Below are 18,808 nucleotides of genomic sequence, written 5' to 3' on the forward strand. Positions count from 1 at the left end.
GGGGTGGAGGCATTCCGACCTCTTCGCTGGCGTAAACCCCGTAGGAGAGCCGCTGGAAAGTCGGTATTCTCTGAGCCTCGCGCCGGCGAGCCCACTCCTTTAAGACCGCCCGTAGATCCTCTGACTGAGCAGAGTAAGAGTACCTCGACGTCGTCGCCGGACGTGAGGGTTTGTAGGTGCTTTCTTGCGCGCTAGACTTTTCTGCATGCGCGTCGGAATCACCAACCTGGTAACTTCTGGTAATAGATATAGACTGAGTACGTCGCTGACTCTGACCGCCTGAACAGCGGGATGGGGTGCGCTCACTGTGGTCTCCCACTCCAGCTACACCTTTCCCTTTGACATGCCGCTTCAGGTCCTCCATCTCCGCCGCCATTCGCCGGATGACAGCGTCTTGGTCCCTCAACCTATTTTCCAGACGTCTGGCGTGTGTGTCTCTCCTCTACCGGTGACTGTCTGGACTCCGTGAATGACCATGACTTCTTCCGCGCTTATCCCGCGCGTCTCCTGACTGCCCTCCGGTGGGCGTCCCCAAGTCTGCCATTGGATGGATGGCAGGAGGTCCCTCTCTCCTTCGGGTATACTCCGGGGTGGCTCCGTCGATGGCAAACAACGGAAACTCGTCGTTGTTCGCCATGGACGGCGATCAGATGAACCTGGAAGACAAGGTTTTGTCTGTCACTTTCCCACAGACGGCGCCAATTGTACGGGGAGCAAATATTCCGGCAAGTCCGTACTCCTTTCTTCCAAGCTCCGTTTCTGTCTGATCACCTGCGAGCAAATAATGGTGAGCTACCCGGCAGTGTGTGGCCGGAAAAACCCTCTGACGGTCAAGTTAGCACACACCTTAGGATAGAGAGAGAGAGAGTCTAGTGTTTGAGTGTAAGAAATTCCTTACAGAGTGTTCGTCTGTCGCGTATGGGGGGGCGCAGACATGCTTATACACCCTCTGCGCCCCATATCCACTCCCAGTCATCTCCTGACACGTGGCTTCGCTATCCCATCTGTCAGCATAAACCTTGCCGATCATCACCTAATCCCAACTGCCTGCCTTCTCAGCCGGAGCTCGGCAGCCGAGTTGCTCTATCCACGGCCGTGCTGTGCTTCATACCCAAGCACCTTACTGGATAAACCCAAGGAGGATCGGGCTAGGCGGCATCTCGGCAGAGCCTAGCCCGGGCACCTCTTGTGGTCGGCCTTCCTGCCGATCAAACGGTTTCCTCGGTTGAACACGTCTTTCCGGGCGCCGGTCACTCAGCTTGTCTGGCTTCAGCCATCCCTGATCAAGCAGCTCGGTCCAACCGAGCACTGCCTTGCCGAGCAGCTTCTTTTCGGTCTGGGGCGGCACACACTTGGCCCAATTTCTGCCCGGCCCAAGATCTGGCAGCCCATCTCCGGGTGGATAGTCGATCATCTCGGCCCCATGCACGGTTGGGCTCTTCACCTGCTCGGTCGTTGCCTCGGCCCAACTCCAGATCATAAATCACCCTCTCAGTTACTTTGATTACTAATTTGTACATTCATAAGCAAATTTGAATGTTAAAGAGAGGCACTAGTGAAAGTGGGAAATGTTTGGAGACGAATTATAAATAGTCAGCACTCACTTGTGCAAAACATAAATTATAATAGATGTAATAGAAAGAAGCAACAAATCCAGGAAACTTCATAGCAATTCCCTTCTCCTCCCCCCACTCCCCTCCAAAGTTCTTGTACCAGTTCCTATCTCAATCAAAAGGATTATACCTCCACTACAAACCCTAACAACCACTATGTCCTTAAATTGATGAAAAATCAGTAATAATAATAATAATGAAAATGTTGATATGTTTGTTAGCTAGAGATAGGAGCCATTTCTTGATGCCATCTCTATGAATCAAGTCTGACAACAAAGGTTGATAGGCCAAAAATCTTCTGTCTCCAAATCACTCTTAAGTTGCATTCGGATTTATGAAACTGAAATAAAAGTATTTAGCGTTATTCATGTTTTGGGAAAAAAAAGAAGCTCAAATTTAGATTTGATAGTATAGATATAGATTTCAATATTGAATTTGAGAGTATTGTCAGGTCATGATCAATGTAAAACTAGTCATTTGAATTCCTTCATTCATGCAAGGGATCTAGTTTTAAAATGGTCCTAATAAAATACTTCTCTTCTATGTCTAATTTATCTTCCCTGTTAGTTTCTCAATCTACCTATTATAGTTTGATATCTAATATTTTTATAAAATTCAACATTAAATCTGTTCATTTGAAATCCTTCAATCTAAACAGAACCTGAATTTATTTGGGCAAGAGTCTTTATTTTTATTTTTTTATTTATTTTTATGCATATGCACCCAAGCATTTCACAGTGCTTACCAATTCAATAGCAGAGGTGACTCAGGCTTGGTTTGACATCTTAAAAAAAAGTCAAAAAGTTAAAAAGTCACTATCCTATTTAAGTCACATCACCTCTCTACTACATCACTTCAAACCCAACACATATTTCATAAAAAGTCAAAAAGTGCACTTATTTAGGACATCCCAAACAACCCCTCAGTTTGACTCAAATCTCCACTTTACTGAGTTTTGAACATATGATAAAACTAAAAGCCATGATAATATCATTGTTGAAGGTGATGCTAAGGCAGTATATCAGAGCCTTAATGGTTCTATGCAACCTCCTCAGGACATTGCTGTAATTGTACAAGACTGTCGAACATTAAGTCTTTCTTTCAATTCAGTCTGTTTTAGTTTTGTTCCACGTATTTGTAATGGTGTAGCGCATGATATTGCGCACCATGCTCTGTCGATTGATGAGGCTCGAGTGTGGGATGTTTGTTTTCCATCCTGGTGTTTACACTCCCATCAATCTGATATTGGGCTGCTAGACCCATTGCAATTATCTCTATGAATAAAACTCTTCTTTCTTTGGCAAAAAAAAAAAAAAAAGCTTGAACATCTTTACTACAGATGGAAATGACATGATGGTTATTCTTCATATTCATCTCACTTGCCACCATTTTCATCTGGGACTCCAGTTACAGCTTGCTGCAATTTTTAGATAAGATGAATGTCAATGCCAGTTTTAATGAGTAACATGAACCCTCCATATGTTTCAACTAAAAACATTAGTGGTGGGGTGTTGGAGGTAGTGGTGGTGGGGTGTTGGAGGTAGCGATGATGGTGATGGTGATGGTGGTGGTCAGCCTAGTATAGAAAAGGTTTTCCACTTTCAAAGGTGAATTTTTTTTTCACTCAAATAAACTTGTTTTCCTTTAATCCTGAAAAAAAAGATTTGTTGACTTTCATTTTCCATCATACTAAATTCTAGAAAATGCAAAAAATATTTTTCAGAAAATGTTTTTTGTCAAAACAAACTGAGCATAAGATGAAAACCAGCTTGATAATTCATTACCTGAATGCATGACAAGGTGTATTGCACATCACTTTCTGAAATTTGGTAGTGAAGGACAAGTCTAATTCTGCAACCATTTAATACTTGCATTAAAAAAAAATACTAACACTGACTTTTTGTATTTATACAGTGTTCATGAATATTCAAGGGGTAAAATCCAAAAAAAATACTATCTATTATCCCATGTTTTGTTAAGAAAAAAGAGGAAGTTGATGGATTTTAAACAATGTTTTTGGGGTAAAACACACATGGATAAGCTTTCTGGTATCACAAGTATGCCATGTTCTTCCAAATTCTTGCAGAGTTTTGGGGCTATAATATTTGTGCCCTCTAAAATATCAAAATATAACTGGTCATAAGAAAAGGAAAGTGAATTTAGAATTTGTTTATATTCTAAGAACGGAGAGTTAAGATTCACATTTGAATAGAAAAAGAACAAACAACTCAAGTATATGTAGTAAACAGACTGTGAGAACACAAATTCAATTGAAATGATCCAAAGTCAATCATTCAACTAGCTAAGAAACAAAACTAACGCATGCCATTGGAGATTTTTATTCCTCTCTTATTGTTTGGGGGAATTTGGTTCTCATCCATTGCTAATAATTGAGCCAAACGTGTTGCAACAACCTATTACCCAGAAGCTGAATGGAATTGGGAAGGTCTCGAATGGGATTTGATCCCTAAAACTCGAGCATTTTGCATGCTCGAGTATGAAAATTTCTGCTGCCACACTGTTGGTATTTACAACTTAGTTTAAACTAGAAAATATGATTTGAATTCTAATCTCTGTCCCAGAAAGATTAAATGGAGGGGGAAAACATGTATTAACCAAACAAACTACTTATTCTACATTGTATATTACCATATGTCAATTTCAGGTTACTTACTATGTTGGTCTCCACTGAATTGACATCCACTTTTAGTCCTTCAATTCTATTCAGTCCTTCTGAAAACCAAATTTATAAAAATGTAAAAGAGAAACATCAGCCAAAATAACACATGAATTTATGGGTCTGCCACTGTATGTATATGATAATGTATTAAACAGGAGAAAAAATTTACGTGCTAAAAACTTAGCATTGTTGTGATCACTCTCGAGCTTTCCAACATTCTCTTGCACTGCAACTAAAGCAGCAGCGCAAAGGACGCCAACTTGTCTCATCCCACCACCTAAGCTCTTCCTTAGAGTCTTTCCCTACAAAACTGTCATGACCCAAACCCGGCCCTATGGGTTTAGCACCGTAACCGGCCAGTAATCCGAGATTACCGAAAACCTGCAGAACAGTAGTACAGTAAAACAGAGTACAGGGCCTGGCGGAAGCCAATACAGTAAAGAAACAATGCCCAATGAGCTGTGACAGTCTGTATGCACAAAGACTTTTCATACATTCATACATAAACGGTACAGAACAGTATGCACAATATTTACAATCATTCAGACTAGGGACTTAATCCCTACATAACAGTACGATAAACATTCAGTCTATACAGAACAGTAAGACAGTACAGAAGGGGAAAATGTAAAACACCCCTAAGCCTTAACAGATAGGCTCGGAACCTCGCAGTGAGGCACATAGGCTGGCTTGACAAAACTGGAGTAACCTTGACGCTCCTAGCCGCGGTCTGGTGCCTGTACACCTACATATATATATGAGCAGTGAGCTAAAGCCCAGTGAATAACATAGTGCGTAAAGAGGTTAAGAATGAATGTCCTTACAGTATGAAAACAGTTCATTTCAGTCAGTCTTTCAGTTGTTCAGTACAGTAAACAGTCATATGTGGTACATCCTTTAGCATAACAGTAAACAGTAGGTCTAGAAGACCGAACAGTAATGATGGCCATCAGTCAGTAAACAGTAGTGGTTCCAACAAGGGAACCGACAGAGATCTCTGTAACAGTAACAGTAACAGTAGGTGCTAAGGATGCCACAATACAGTTCAGAATATAGGACATACATTCATTCAGTTAACAGTAATCAGTTCAGAAACAGTACAGTTCAGTTGTTCAGAAAATAATCATTTGTGAACATATCTTTACACAATCGTTACTCACAGAGTTCGGGCTACAGTATGCTAGAGCGTGCCTCCCCAGTCGCCAACCCTACACAGTTAACAGATTGAACACACTAAGCTACACAGCTGGGAAAGATAATAACTTAATCCCTAAGTTGCCTCGATGTGTTCTACATTTATATCCTCAATAAAATGTCTTAAACTAGGCCTAAGAATGCCTAGAATGGGATGAGGATGCAAAGATGTACTCGAAAACAGTTTCAGAAAAACAGAGTCCCGCTCGAGCGCAGGTTTCCCCGCTCGAGCGGACATGCAACAAAGGTACACGCTCGAGCGTCAACTTTCCCGCTCGAGCGTACTGTAAAAGTACTGGATGGGTGAAATCTCCGCTCGACGAACGCTCGACGCCCGCTCGAGCTTGAGACACAAGACTCCGCTTGAGCGCCCAGTCCTCCGCTCGAGCGGATTGTAAAACAGTGCAGAGATGCTGGATGCTCGAATTCCCCGCTCGAGCGCCACTTCCCCCGCTCGAGCGGGAGTGCAAAATCTGGAAATCCCAGATTGCACCTCCAAGCTCAACTCAAGTTTTAACAACTCAAAACTCGACCTCTTGGGCTGAATTTCCAGAAAACATTTGTAAACACATAGTTAAACATGATTCAAAGCTCAATTTGAGAAATCAAAGCCCAAGGGTGTTTAATTCAAACCCAATTTCAAACCATTTTCATGAACATGGAGAACATGCAAACATGCATGAATTCAAATCAATTCAAAGCTTCAATTTGATGCTCTAAGGAGCCAATTGTTTCCAAAACATGATGAAATCATGGACTACACTCAAGACATGAACATGCATGTGACAATTTGCCATGAAAACGACTCAAACTTCTACATTACAAACATGCATGCATGAATTATGCTCTATATCAACATGTATGAGCTAAAACATGACTTAGTTCTACAATGAAACATGAATCATGCAAGAACTAGCTCAATGGCAACAATAAGAAGATGAGTTTCCTACCTTAGTCTTGTATTCAAGATTTAGAAGCTTAAATTAACAATCTACACTTCAATTACCAAGCAATTCTCCAAGCAATTCAAGATGAACTCCCAATCCTCAAGTCTCTCTCTCTCAAGGTCGGTTGTAGGCTCAAAATGTGGCTGAAGGAGTGTTTTGATCTAGGTGTATAATAAGGCTCAAGTATATGTATTGAGTGGGCCACTCATGTGGCAAATTGATAAATAAATCAAACTATGCAATTGATCAATATTTAATCTAATTTAATCATACCTAACAGTTTTCAGATAATTATACCATAAAATCACATTAATTCTAAGGATCATAAAACACTAACCAATTCCCGGTTCGGCCGCCGATAAGGCCTTCAATTAGCAGTTTAAACATAAAATACGAACATATCAAATAATCAATCAAACAGATAGAATACAAAGTAACATACACACTCAGTCAATTCAGTTCCAGTTTTCAGTCAGTCAGTTCAGTACTTTAACCAGTCCAATTATCAGTCTTAATCAGTTCAGTTTAACGGTAATCGATGTTTATCGGTACTCAATCAGTCATAAATCGGTAAACAGTATGAGGGTTGTTACAGTCTCCCCTCCTTAAAAAGAGTTTAGTCCTCTAAACTCGAGTTACCTTCATTCTGGAAGAAAACAGGGTTCAGTGGAAACAGTTCAGGATATCTTTTCATCATGTCATCTTCCCTTTCCCAAGTGGCATACACACCACCATGGTTCTGCCAGTCAACTTTCACCAGCGGGATCTCCTTCTTCCTCAGTTTCTTGATCCGTCTGTTTACAATCTGTATAGGCCGTTCCTCGTAAGTGTAGTCATCACTCAGCACTACACGAGTAGGCTCTATTACATGGAAAGGATCCCGGAGATAATCCCTTAACATCGAAATGTGGAAAACATTATGCATGTGCTCCATTTCAGGAGGGAGCGCGACTTGATACGCCACCGGATTGATTTTCTCAATAATCTCATATGGTCCGACGTATCTCGGTGCTAACTTGCCTTTGACTCCAAAACGAGTCTGGCCTTTCATCGGTGTCACTTTCACAAATACGTGATCACCTACTTCATACTCTCTGTCTCGTCTTCTGACGTCAGCATAACTCTTCTGTCTGCTCTGTGCAGTTTTCAATCTCTGTTGTATCAGTTTCACTTTCTCAGTTGTTTCATAAACAATCTCGGGCCCAAGCAAAGGCCCATCTCCAACTTCTGCCCAGCAAATCGGAGATCTACATTTTCTGCCATACAATGCCTCGAAAGGCGCCATGCCAATACTCAAATGGTAGTTGTTATTGTAGGCGAATTCAGCCAAAGGTAAATGGCTTTCCCAGTTTTCCTGAAAATCAAGGACACATATTCTCAGTAAATCCTCCAGAGTTTGGATGGTCCTTTCTGACTGTCCATCTGTTTGAGGATGATAGGCACTACTCAGCCTCAATTCAGTACCCAATGCAGTCTGTAGGCTTTGCCAAAACCTCGATGTAAACTTCGAATCCCTGTCAGAAACAATAGACACAGGTACTCCATGCAGTCTCACAATTTCATCAATATAGAGTATAGCCAATTTGTCCGCATTATAGATTGTCTTAACAGGTAAGAAGTGAGCAGATTTAGTCAGTCTATCAACAATAACCCAAATCGAGTCCATACCTTTATTGGAGCGAGGCAATCCCACTATAAAATCCATGGTGATATGCTCCCACTTCCATTCCGGTATTGGTAAGGGCTGTAACAAGCCTGCGGGTTGTTGATGTTCGGCTTTAACTCGTTGGCAATGAAGACATTTTGACACAAAGTCAGCAATTTCTTTCTTCATTCCCGGCCACCAGAAATTTTGTTTCAGATCTTGGTACATTTTCGTATTCCCCAGGTGGATAGACAATTTTGAATTGTGGCCCTCTTGCAGAACTCTTCTTTTCAGTTCAGTATCATTCGGTACACACAGTCTTTCATGAAATTTCAGTACATTGTTCTCAAATTTGAATCCCGGTCTCAGTTTCGATTCTCTTTCTTCGATGATCTTCTTCAAGAAGTCATCCAGTTGCTGTTTCTCTTTAATCTCTTCAATCAGTGCCGGTTGAGCAGAAATAGCAGCTAAGGTTCCACCTTGTTCTCGTAAGACAATTTCAATTCCAGATTTCACAAAGCAACTCTTTCTGTCCTATAAGCAAACATGCTAAGTTTCCAATCGATTTCCGGCTGAATGCATCGGCAACGGTATTGGCTTTTCCCGGATGGTACAAAATCTGTAGGTCGTAGTCTTTAATCAGTTCTAGCCATCTCCGCTGTCTCATGTTCAATTCTTTCTGTGTGAAGAAATATTTCAAACTCTTGTGGTCGGTATATACTTCACATGTCACCCCGTACAGATAGTGACGCCAGATTTTCAGTGCAAATACTACTGCAGCAAGTTCCAGATCATGGGTCGGGTAGTTCTTTTCATGTGGTCTCAACTGTCGGGAAGCATAAGCAATGACTCTCCCATTCTGCATTAAAACACATCCCAAACCCTTATGAGAAGCATCACTAAATACAGTATAACCATCCGTACCTGAAGGTAAGGTAAGAACCGGTGCAGTCACTAATCGAGTTTTCAACCCCTGAAAGGCAGACTCCCTTTGGTCAGTCCAGTCAAATGATGTCCCCTTCTGAGTCAGTTGAGTCAATGGTAAAGCAATTTTGAGAAATCTAGGACAAATCTTCTGTAATATCCAGCCGAACCCAAAAAGCTTCGGACTTCAGTCACATTTGTTGGTCTAGGCCAGTTCACTACAGCTTCAATTTTCTGCGGATCAACAGAAATTCCATCTTTGCTAACAACATGCCCCAAAAACATAACATGGTCAAGCCAAAATTCACATTTAGACAGTTTAGCATACAGTTTCTGTTCTCTTAAGGTTTGTAGGGCAAGTCTCAGATGATGTTCATGTTCTTCTATACTCTTGGAGTAAATCAATATGTCATCAATAAATACTACAATGAAATTGTCAAGGTACGGTTTAAAGATTCTGTTCATAAGGTCCATAAATGCAGCTGGTGCGTTCGTGACTCCAAAAGGCATAACTAAAAATTCATAATGGCCATACCTCGTTCTAAAAGCAGTTTTATCAATGTCTTCCGGTTTAACCTTCAGTTGATGATACCCCGATCTGAGATCAATCTTGGAAAACACTTGTGCATCCTGTAACTTATCAAATAAATCATTAATACGTGGCAATGGGTATTTATTTTTCACAGTTACCTTGTTCAATTCACGGTAATCAATGCACAGTCTCAGCGAGCCATCTTTCTTCTTTACAAACAAAACCGGTGCACCCCATGGTGAGGTACTAGGTCTGATGAACTTTTTGTCTAACAGTTCTTGTAATTGCATCTTCAGTTCCTTCAGTTCAGTTGGGGCCATTCTGTAAGGAGCTTTCGATATCGGCTGTGTACCCGGAATCACATCAACGGTAAATTCAATCTCCCTGTCAATCAAATCCCCTGGCAGGTCATCTGGAAATACATCTGGGAATTCCCTGACTATAGGTATACAATTCACATCAGTTTTAACACTATCATCAGTAGACACAGTCAGCACAGAATACAGATATCCTTTACACCCCTTTCTAATTAATTTAACAGCTTTCACTGACGAAATCAGATACGGGGGAGGTACTACTCCAACCCCATTAAACACAAACTCAGGTAGACCAGGTGGATGGAAAACTACTTGTTTCGTTACACAGTCTATGGTGGCATGATATTTCGTTAACCAGTTCATCCCCAATATTACATCAAAATGGTCAATGTTCAATGGCAGTAAATCGATAAATAGATGTGCATCTCCAACAATGATTTCACAAGCAGGGTACATGTATGCACAGGTCATAGATCCCCCAACGGGTGATGATACAGCTAACAGATAATTCATAGGTTCTAAGGGTCTATTCAATTTACGCGAAAAAGCATGCGACACATAAGAATGCGTAGACCCCGAATCAATCAGTACATAAGCATTCTGAGTACAAATAGAGAGAATACCTGACACAACGGTCTCGGTATTCTGGACGTCTCCCGGTACTAGGGCGAACACTCGGCCCTGCCTCATGGGCTCTTTCCCGGTAGTTCTGGGGTTAGGCTTTGGTGCTACAGTTGACGCTGCTGCACTTGGTGCAGCTTTACTACTAGCTTGTGGAGCAGAGGGACAGTCTTTAACCATGTGGCCCACTTTGCCACACCTATAACAGGCTCCAGATATTTTGTAACAGACCCCTTTGTGCTTCTTGCCACACTCAGAACAGGGTGGTATAAACCCACTCCCTTGGCTGGGGCTAGTTGTCGACCCCGTATTCTGTTTTTTGTTGGCCGGGTTGTGCTTGCCTTTCTTGAATTTAAAGCCCTGCCTTTTACCACGCCATTCAGACAATGGCGCTTCAGTTTTCAATGCTTCAATGTTTGATTCAGCCATTAAGGCTCTGTCAAGAACATTTACATAATTCGGTAGTTTCAGAACATTTATTCGGTCAAGAATTGCAACATTAAGGCCGCCTTCAAATTTCCTGGACTTCTTATACTCAGTATCCACCATATGCGGTGCATATCTAGCAAGCTCGGTGAATTTCGTCTCATATTCAGCCACAGACATTGCTCCTTGTCTCAGCTGTTCAAACTCAGTTACTTTTCTGTCGCTAACACACTGAGGGAAATACTTTTCAAAGAAGGCTCCTTTGAATTGAGCCCAAGTCAGAACGGTATTTTCATCACGGATGAGCATCCACCACCTTCTAGCTTCTTCTTGCAATGTAAAGGTGGCTAACAGTACTTTGTGTGCTTTAGAGCACGGGAAAACTTCGAACAATTTTTCAGTCTCCAGAACCCACGCTTCAGCTTTCAACGGTTCTAGGCCTCCCTGAAAGGACGGCGGTTTCATTTTGCTGAACTTATGGGTCAGTGCAATTATGTCCCTATCATTTACATTCACATTTTGTACATTCACATTCATATTTTGTTCCGGTACAGCCGGAGGAGGTAGGGGCTGTTGATTCAGTTGTTGGTCCAGTCTAGCAGTTATCAGTTCCATCATTCTTTCCATTCTTTCCATTCTTGCCTCGGTAGATGAGGATTCAGGTTCATTTGCAGTGTTTGCGTTATCCATTTCACTATAAGCAGTTATAACAGTTTTAAACATAAGCAGTCATTTGTTTCACAGTTTAACACGGTAGCATATATTCAGTCATGACATAACCACACACTTATCATGCTCATGAGATGCCCTAATTACTTTCTAGGACACCCTATAGCTCATTTGGACACGTGTGTGCGGTATAACTCGTGGTTAAGTATCGCTCTGATACCACTCTGTCACGACCCAAACCCGGCCCTATGGTTTAGCACCGTAACCGGCCAGTAATCCGAGATTACCGAAGGCCTGCAGAACAGTAGTACAGTAAAACAGAGTACAGGGTCTGGCGGAAGCCAATACAGTAAAGAAACAATGCCCAATGAGCTGTGACAGTCTGTATGCACAAAGACTTTTCATACATTCAGACATAAACGGTACAGAACAGTATGCACAATATTTACAATCATTCAGACTAGGGACTTAATCTCTGCATAACAGTACGATAAACATTCAGTCTATACAGAACAGTAAGACAGTACAGAAGGGGAAAATATAAAACACCCCTAAGCCTTAACAGATAGGCTCGGAACCTCGCAGTGAGGCACATAGGCTGGCTTGACAAAACTGGAGTAACCCTGACGCTCCTAGCCGCGGTCTGGTGCCTGTACACCTACATATATATATGAGCAGTGAGCTAAAGCCCAGTGAATAACATAGTGCGTAAAGAGGTTAAGAATGAATGTCCTTACAGTATGAAAACAGTTCATTTCAGTCAGTCTTTCAGTTGTTCAGTACAGTAAACAGTCATATGTGGTACATCCTTTAGCATAACAGTAAACAGTAGGTCTAGAAGACCGAACAGTAATGATGGCCATCAGTCAGTAAACAGTAGTGGTTCCAACAAGGGAACCGACAGAGATCTCTGTAACAGTAACAGTAACAGTAGGTGCTAAGGATGCCACAATACAGTTCAGAATATAGGACATACATTCATTCAGTTAACAGTAATCAGTTCAGAAACAGTACAGTTCAGTTGTTCAGAAAATAATCATTTGTGAACATATCTTTACACAATCGTTACTCACAGAGTTCGGGCTACAGTATGCTAGAGCGTGCCTCCCCAGTCGCCAACCCTACACAGTTAACAGATTGAACACACTAAGCTACACAGCTGGGAAAGATAATAACTTAATCCCTAAGTTTCCTCGATGTGTTCTACATCTATATCCTCAATAAAATGTCTTAAACTAGGCCTAAGAATGCCTAGAATGGGATGAGGATGCAAAGATGTACTCGAAAAGCAGTTTCAGAAAAACAGAGTCCCGCTCGAGCGGACATGCAACAAAGGTACACGCTCGAGCGTTAACTTTCCCGCTCGAGCGTACTGTAAAAGTACTGGATGGGTGAAATCTCCGCTCGACGAACGCTCGACGCCCGCTCGAGCTTGAGACACAAGACTCCGCTCGAGCGCCCAGTCCTCCGCTCGAGCGGATTGTAAAACAGTGCAGAGATGCTGGATGCTCGAATTCCCCGCTCGAGCGCCACTTCCCCCGCTCGAGCGGGAGTGCAAAATCTGGAAATCCCAGATTGTACCTCCAAGCTCAACTCAAGTTTTAACAACTCAAAACTCGACCTCTTGGGCTGAATTTCCAGAAAACATTTGTAAACACATAGTTAAACATGATTCAAAGCTCAATTTGAGAAATCAAAGCCCAAGGGTGTTTAATTCAAACCCAATTTCAAACCATTTTCATGAACATGGAGAACATGCAAACATGCATGAATTCAAATCAATTCAAAGCTTCAATTTGATGCTCTAAGGAGCCAATTGTTTCCAAAACATGATGAAATCATGGACTACACTCAAGACATGAACATGCATGTGACAATTTTCCATGAAAACGACTCAAACTTCTACATTACAAACATGCATGCATGAATTATGCTCTATATCAACATGTATGAGCTAAAACATGACTTAGTTCTACAATGAAACATGAATCATGCAAGAACTAGCTCAATGGCAACAATAAGAAGATGAGTTTCCTACCTTAGTCTTGTATTCAAGATTTAGAAGCTTAAATTAACAATCTACACTTCAATTACCAAGCAATTCTCCAAGCAATTCAAGATGAACTCCCAATCCTCAAGTCTCTCTCTCTCAAGGTCGGTTGTAGGCTCAAAATGTGGCTGAAGGAGTGTTTTGATCCAGGTGTATAATAAGGCTCAAGTATATGTATTGAGTGGGCCACTCATGTGTCAAATTGGTAAATAAATCAAACTATGCAATTGATCAATATTTAATCTAATTTAATCATACCTAACAGTTTTCAGATAATTATACCATAAAATCACATTAATTCTAAGGATCATAAAACACTAACCAATTCCCGGTTCGGCCGCCGATAAGGCCTTCAATTAGCAGTTTAAACATAAAACACGAACAGATCAAATAATCAATCAAACAGATAGAATACAAATTAACATACACACTCAGTCAATTCAGTTCCAGTTTTCAGTTAGTCAGTTCAGTACTTTAACCAGTCCAATTATCAGTCTTAATCAGTTCAGTTTAACGGTAATCGATGTTTATCGGTACTCAATCAGTCATAAATCGGTAAACAGTATGAGGGTTGTTGCAAAAACCATTAAAGAAGAAGAAGAAGAAGAAGAAGAAGAAAAAGAGAGAGAGAGAGAGAGAGAGAGAGAGAGAGAGAGAGAGTGAGAGATATCAAATTTCTACAATGAGAGAAAAACAGAATTCTTAATTGTTGCAAAAATATCAGTAATACCCTAGTAATAAAATCTTTTGAACCAACAATGACAGTTCCAGCTGGAGCGCCCAATCCTTTTGATAGACATACCTGGATTACATTATGTGAAATAATGTAATATAACAAAATAGAGAAGATAACTTCTTCAAGTATGTAATTTAATTTTCTTCATGCCAGCTTCAAATAAATATAAAAAAAAAAGAAGGTCCAACTAAGAACTAAGTTGTAAAAACACAACACCAAAAAATATATAAATGTCAGTCACCATGTAACCCTACCGAAACTGAATCAGCAGCCTGCACAAGCCTATGAACGGGAATGCCAAGTGCCTGGAGAACAAATTTAATCAAGTTGAAAACTTGGGCATCCTTTCATAGATGTATTTATTAATAAATATAGTGAAGTACAGAACTCAAAATAATCATGGACGAATTATGAGTAACTCTCCACTGAGTCTCAAAAAATTATGTAAGTTTTGACACCGGATGGAAATGAAATTGTTCAAATTTAACTCAAATCATAATTGTAAAACACAAGCAGATAACATGAAACACAGTCGTATCAAATCTCACCAAGTTGGTAGTAGATTTATCTATGGAATGAAAATCACCTCCAATGACAAAAAAAACAGAATGAAATAATTTAATTTCCTTATCTTGTTTAGAAATTTCCATCTTTAACGTGGCCACTTCAATTACAACCATTTCAACCTCCTATGCCATGCAAACTACAATAAAGACCTTCAATATTTGGATCCCTGGTAGTTAAAAACACCGAAGTCACTTCAATTACAACCATTTCAACCTCATGTGCCATGCAAACTACAATAAAGACCTTCAATATTTGGATCCCTGTTAGTTAAAAACACCGGAGTCAACGTACACGAATATTAGTCAACATATAAACTGCTAGATTATCATGACTATAGTTCTTTAGCAAGTTAATTCTTGATACCAAAAATTAAAGTACTGCACTTCAATCCAAATAAACTTGTTGCTAATGTACAACAACAAAAATGTTCAACACCTCCAAATTAAAAAGGTCGCAGGTGTTGGTAACCACGAGAAAGTAAAAAAGTTTCAATCAAGTTTCCACGATATTAACCTATTGTAGCACTCCCCCTTGCCATCATAAATGCATTCAGTAGTGCAAATTTCCTTCAATTCAAAATCCTCAAAAAACAAATGGTTTCTTAGTTTCCTCGAACAGTTCCAACATAAAGCACTAAAATCTAACTACATAAGCAATCATTCTTCCAAATATCTCTCTTTACTGACCAGTGAACACCATAATTTGTAGCATACAACTGTATAATGACAAGTAGAAGGTTGGAAATATTTTTACTCACAACTGATGCATTAAATATACGGGCGCCATCAATGTGAAGTTTCAGCCCATGCTTCTTTGCTAGCTCCCCAACTTTGTCTATATACTCTACAGGAAGGCATTTACCACCACAGCTGCATTTAGTAAGCTACCACCAGTAAGCATTGCATTAGATATGGGACAGGTCAATCAAAAGGTCCCTTGCTTAACCTCCTCTTTTCTTTTTCTATCTACATTTATCCAAGTGGAGGAGAGCAAGGCATTGATTTAGTAGATCAGGTGCTTTCTTATTCAGTTGTGATATCAGTTCACGTCTTACTGATAATATTTGTATTAAAAAATAAAAAATAATCCAAATGGAGCCTTAAGTGGCAAGCTTATTAGAAGTGAATATGATCAAACGATTCAAACCATGCTTCTAATTCTCCATCAAAATTTCAAATGCATTCATGAAGACACAAGTGCTCACTTTGCATGCGTGGTTTCCAAGCAGATAAGCCTAGTAGTTGGGTAACAAATTTCCAATTTAGGGTCTCTAATGGCAGCTTCAATGAGATCAATATCCATTGTCCCATCTCTGTTATTCTTCACTGTCCTTGGATGTACACCTCCAATTGTGGAAATGCCTCGATTCTCATAGATGTGGATATGAGAATTGTCTCCAAGAATGACTTCATTACCCCTAACCTCACAATGAACAAGCACACTGATTAGGTTACCCATAGTCCCCGAAGGGACAAAAAGGGCCGCTTCCTTGCCTGTGATTGTCGCCAACTCTGTTTCAAGGTGAAAGGCCGTTAGGTCACAACCCAGTACATCATCATCAACTTCAGCATTTGCCATTGCTGCCCTCATTACTTGACTTGGTTTGGTCACTGTGTCGGAGCGGAGATCCACCGCTCTGGTCACCATTTTTGTTGAATTTAAACTAGAAAATACACCAACAAATAAGAAAATTAATGAAGCCGCCTAAGAACATAGAATTCAGTCACAAAACCATAGACAGTTTTCAAAAGTGGGACCACTAGTGACTCCTGTAAAATGTTGAGTTCATTCATGTGCATATTATTAGAACTTTACTATTCACGGTTCGATTCGTATGATTGGATAGGAGTTTCAACCAAGAAGATTTGATTTGTGTTGTTGAATCTTAAATTAAGTAAATCGCACGATTCAGTTGCGATTCACTATGATTTGCTACGATTCATGCGATTCATTGCATAATGTATGATATAACATTGCTTTTACAAAATATAAAAATAGATCAATTAATTATATTGATATACATGCTTTTATATGTACATTCATATCTTTATAAATAATACTTGTGTATATTTTTATATATAGTATACACATAAAAAGTTATATATTGTGTTAAATAAAGTAAATTTTACTATTTTCCACACAATTCACAAATCACTATTCACTATTTTAGCATAAGGATTCACCATTGGATTTGCAATTTGATAACAATGTTCATATATATATACACGTGTATTCTGTCTTCATTTTGTGTTTTTTTTTTGATTTCTGTGTACAGAGTAGAATTATTAATAAAAATTGATCAAAGTGATTACAGATAAAGTAAATGACTAAAAAAATGAATTAAAACATCATATTGAATTAATCTTTAAGACCATCTCTAATCCTTCATCATTAGATCTTTCATCAAATTTAAATTTAATGAAAAATTGATGAAAATGATACTCCAACCGTTTCATCAGTTTGGTATCAAATGAAAGAAGCAGTACTTTTTTTCCATTAAATGAATAGAGCATTTATTCTTTTATCAAATTTGTAGGTGACTGTTGGGTCAGACGTTCGCCCGGACATCCTTAGGTGACTGTTGGGTCAAACATCTACCCGGACATCCTCCTAGACAATCAATTTTGAAATGAATTTGATGAAAATTTACTCTAGACGGATGACCGGTCAAATTTGATGAAAAGGTTGGAGTGCATAGTATCAATTCAAACTTTTACTCAAATTTAATGAAATATCTGATGATGAAGGATTGGAGATGCTCTAAGGGTGACCATTTGTTTAATGGTAAAACCTGACCTAATAACTTGAGGTTATCAGTTAAAAAATAAAAAAATAAAAAAATTCAGGTTATGGATTCAAGTCAGGAGCAACCACTTTATCCACTATGCCAAAAGCTAATTGTATAGCCAATCTTTCTCCACTAATTGTGCGTTGTTTTTTTATCGAATTAATCTTTAAGGAAATTAAAAATCCAATGCTGAGCCTGAGAGAGATGCTCATACCTCTTGCAAGCTATTCTTCACTATCACTGTCTCCTTCACTGAAGTTTCGGACAACTGCGCACAAAACCCACAAAATTTTCAACAAAATCAAACAGGTTGCGTTGAAAAACAGTTAACAAGAAACGAAAATCAACCACACGCAGAACCAAAAAAAGAAAATTCTTAGTAACTTTGGAAGAGAGAGCGAGAGAGAGAGAGAGAGAGAGAGAGAGTTGTAAACATCAACAAAACACAATCCATTACGTGAAGAAAGTTTGGAATTCTAATCCCCAAATGCAACCCTGTTTATCTTCGTAATTCAATTTCAATCGATTTGTGGGTTGTACACTGAACCGAGAGAAAAAAACATCTCTCAACGAACGGTCCAAGAGTCCAAAACCCACTCACGTAACATGCCTCCATAACGAATGATTGATTTTATAAATAAATAAATAAATAAGCTTCTTGTTTTTCTCTTGCTTGTCACTTCTTGCCCTTCTGATTCTTCTCTTACTTTGCTCTTTTGGTAGGGCCTCAAAAATGAAATATGTAACCTAAATTCAAAATTTAGGTCTCGTTTGGCAAGTGATTATTTTAGTCTAAAAGTCAAAAAGTTATTAAAACAATCAAAAAGTCAACAATTTTTACTAAAAAATTAAAAATTTCATTCTCTCTATTTTTTGTACACATTTTCGTAAAAAACTAAAAAGTCATCCAAAACATACTAATTTTTTTTACCTCATATTTTAGCCAAAAAATCAAAAAATTATTAAAATAACTTGTTCCCAAACAAGACCATATCATGTTAATCACATACAAAATAATACCAAGTCTAATTTACAAAATTTTTTTTTAATGACTTTTTAAATAATTTATCCAAAAGTAAAGTTATTTGATTAATTGAGG

General features: G+C 39.4%; 1 protein-coding gene across 1 annotated transcript; it reads right to left on the reverse strand.

The window, feature by feature from the left end:
- Window positions 1-2,954: 2,954 nt before the first annotated feature.
- On the reverse strand, window positions 2,955-16,568 carry LOC145789000 (putative low-specificity L-threonine aldolase 2). The gene is made up of 9 exons (XM_082866313.1): window positions 16,126-16,568; window positions 15,679-15,790; window positions 14,609-14,659; window positions 14,349-14,420; window positions 4,463-4,595; window positions 4,288-4,346; window positions 3,646-3,746; window positions 3,398-3,464; window positions 2,955-3,030 (listed from the first exon to the last, which is right to left on the reverse strand). The coding sequence occupies exons 1-9, from the start codon at window positions 16,566-16,568 to the stop codon at window positions 2,989-2,991; spliced, it is 1,080 nt and encodes a 359-aa protein (XP_082722439.1). The 3' UTR covers window positions 2,955-2,988.
- Window positions 16,569-18,808: the final 2,240 nt, after the last annotated feature.

This window comes from Camellia sinensis, chromosome 1, assembly GCF_055761805.1.
Source record: "Camellia sinensis isolate YWXY chromosome 1, ASM5576180v1, whole genome shotgun sequence".
Taxonomy (NCBI): Eukaryota; Viridiplantae; Streptophyta; class Magnoliopsida; order Ericales; family Theaceae; genus Camellia; species Camellia sinensis.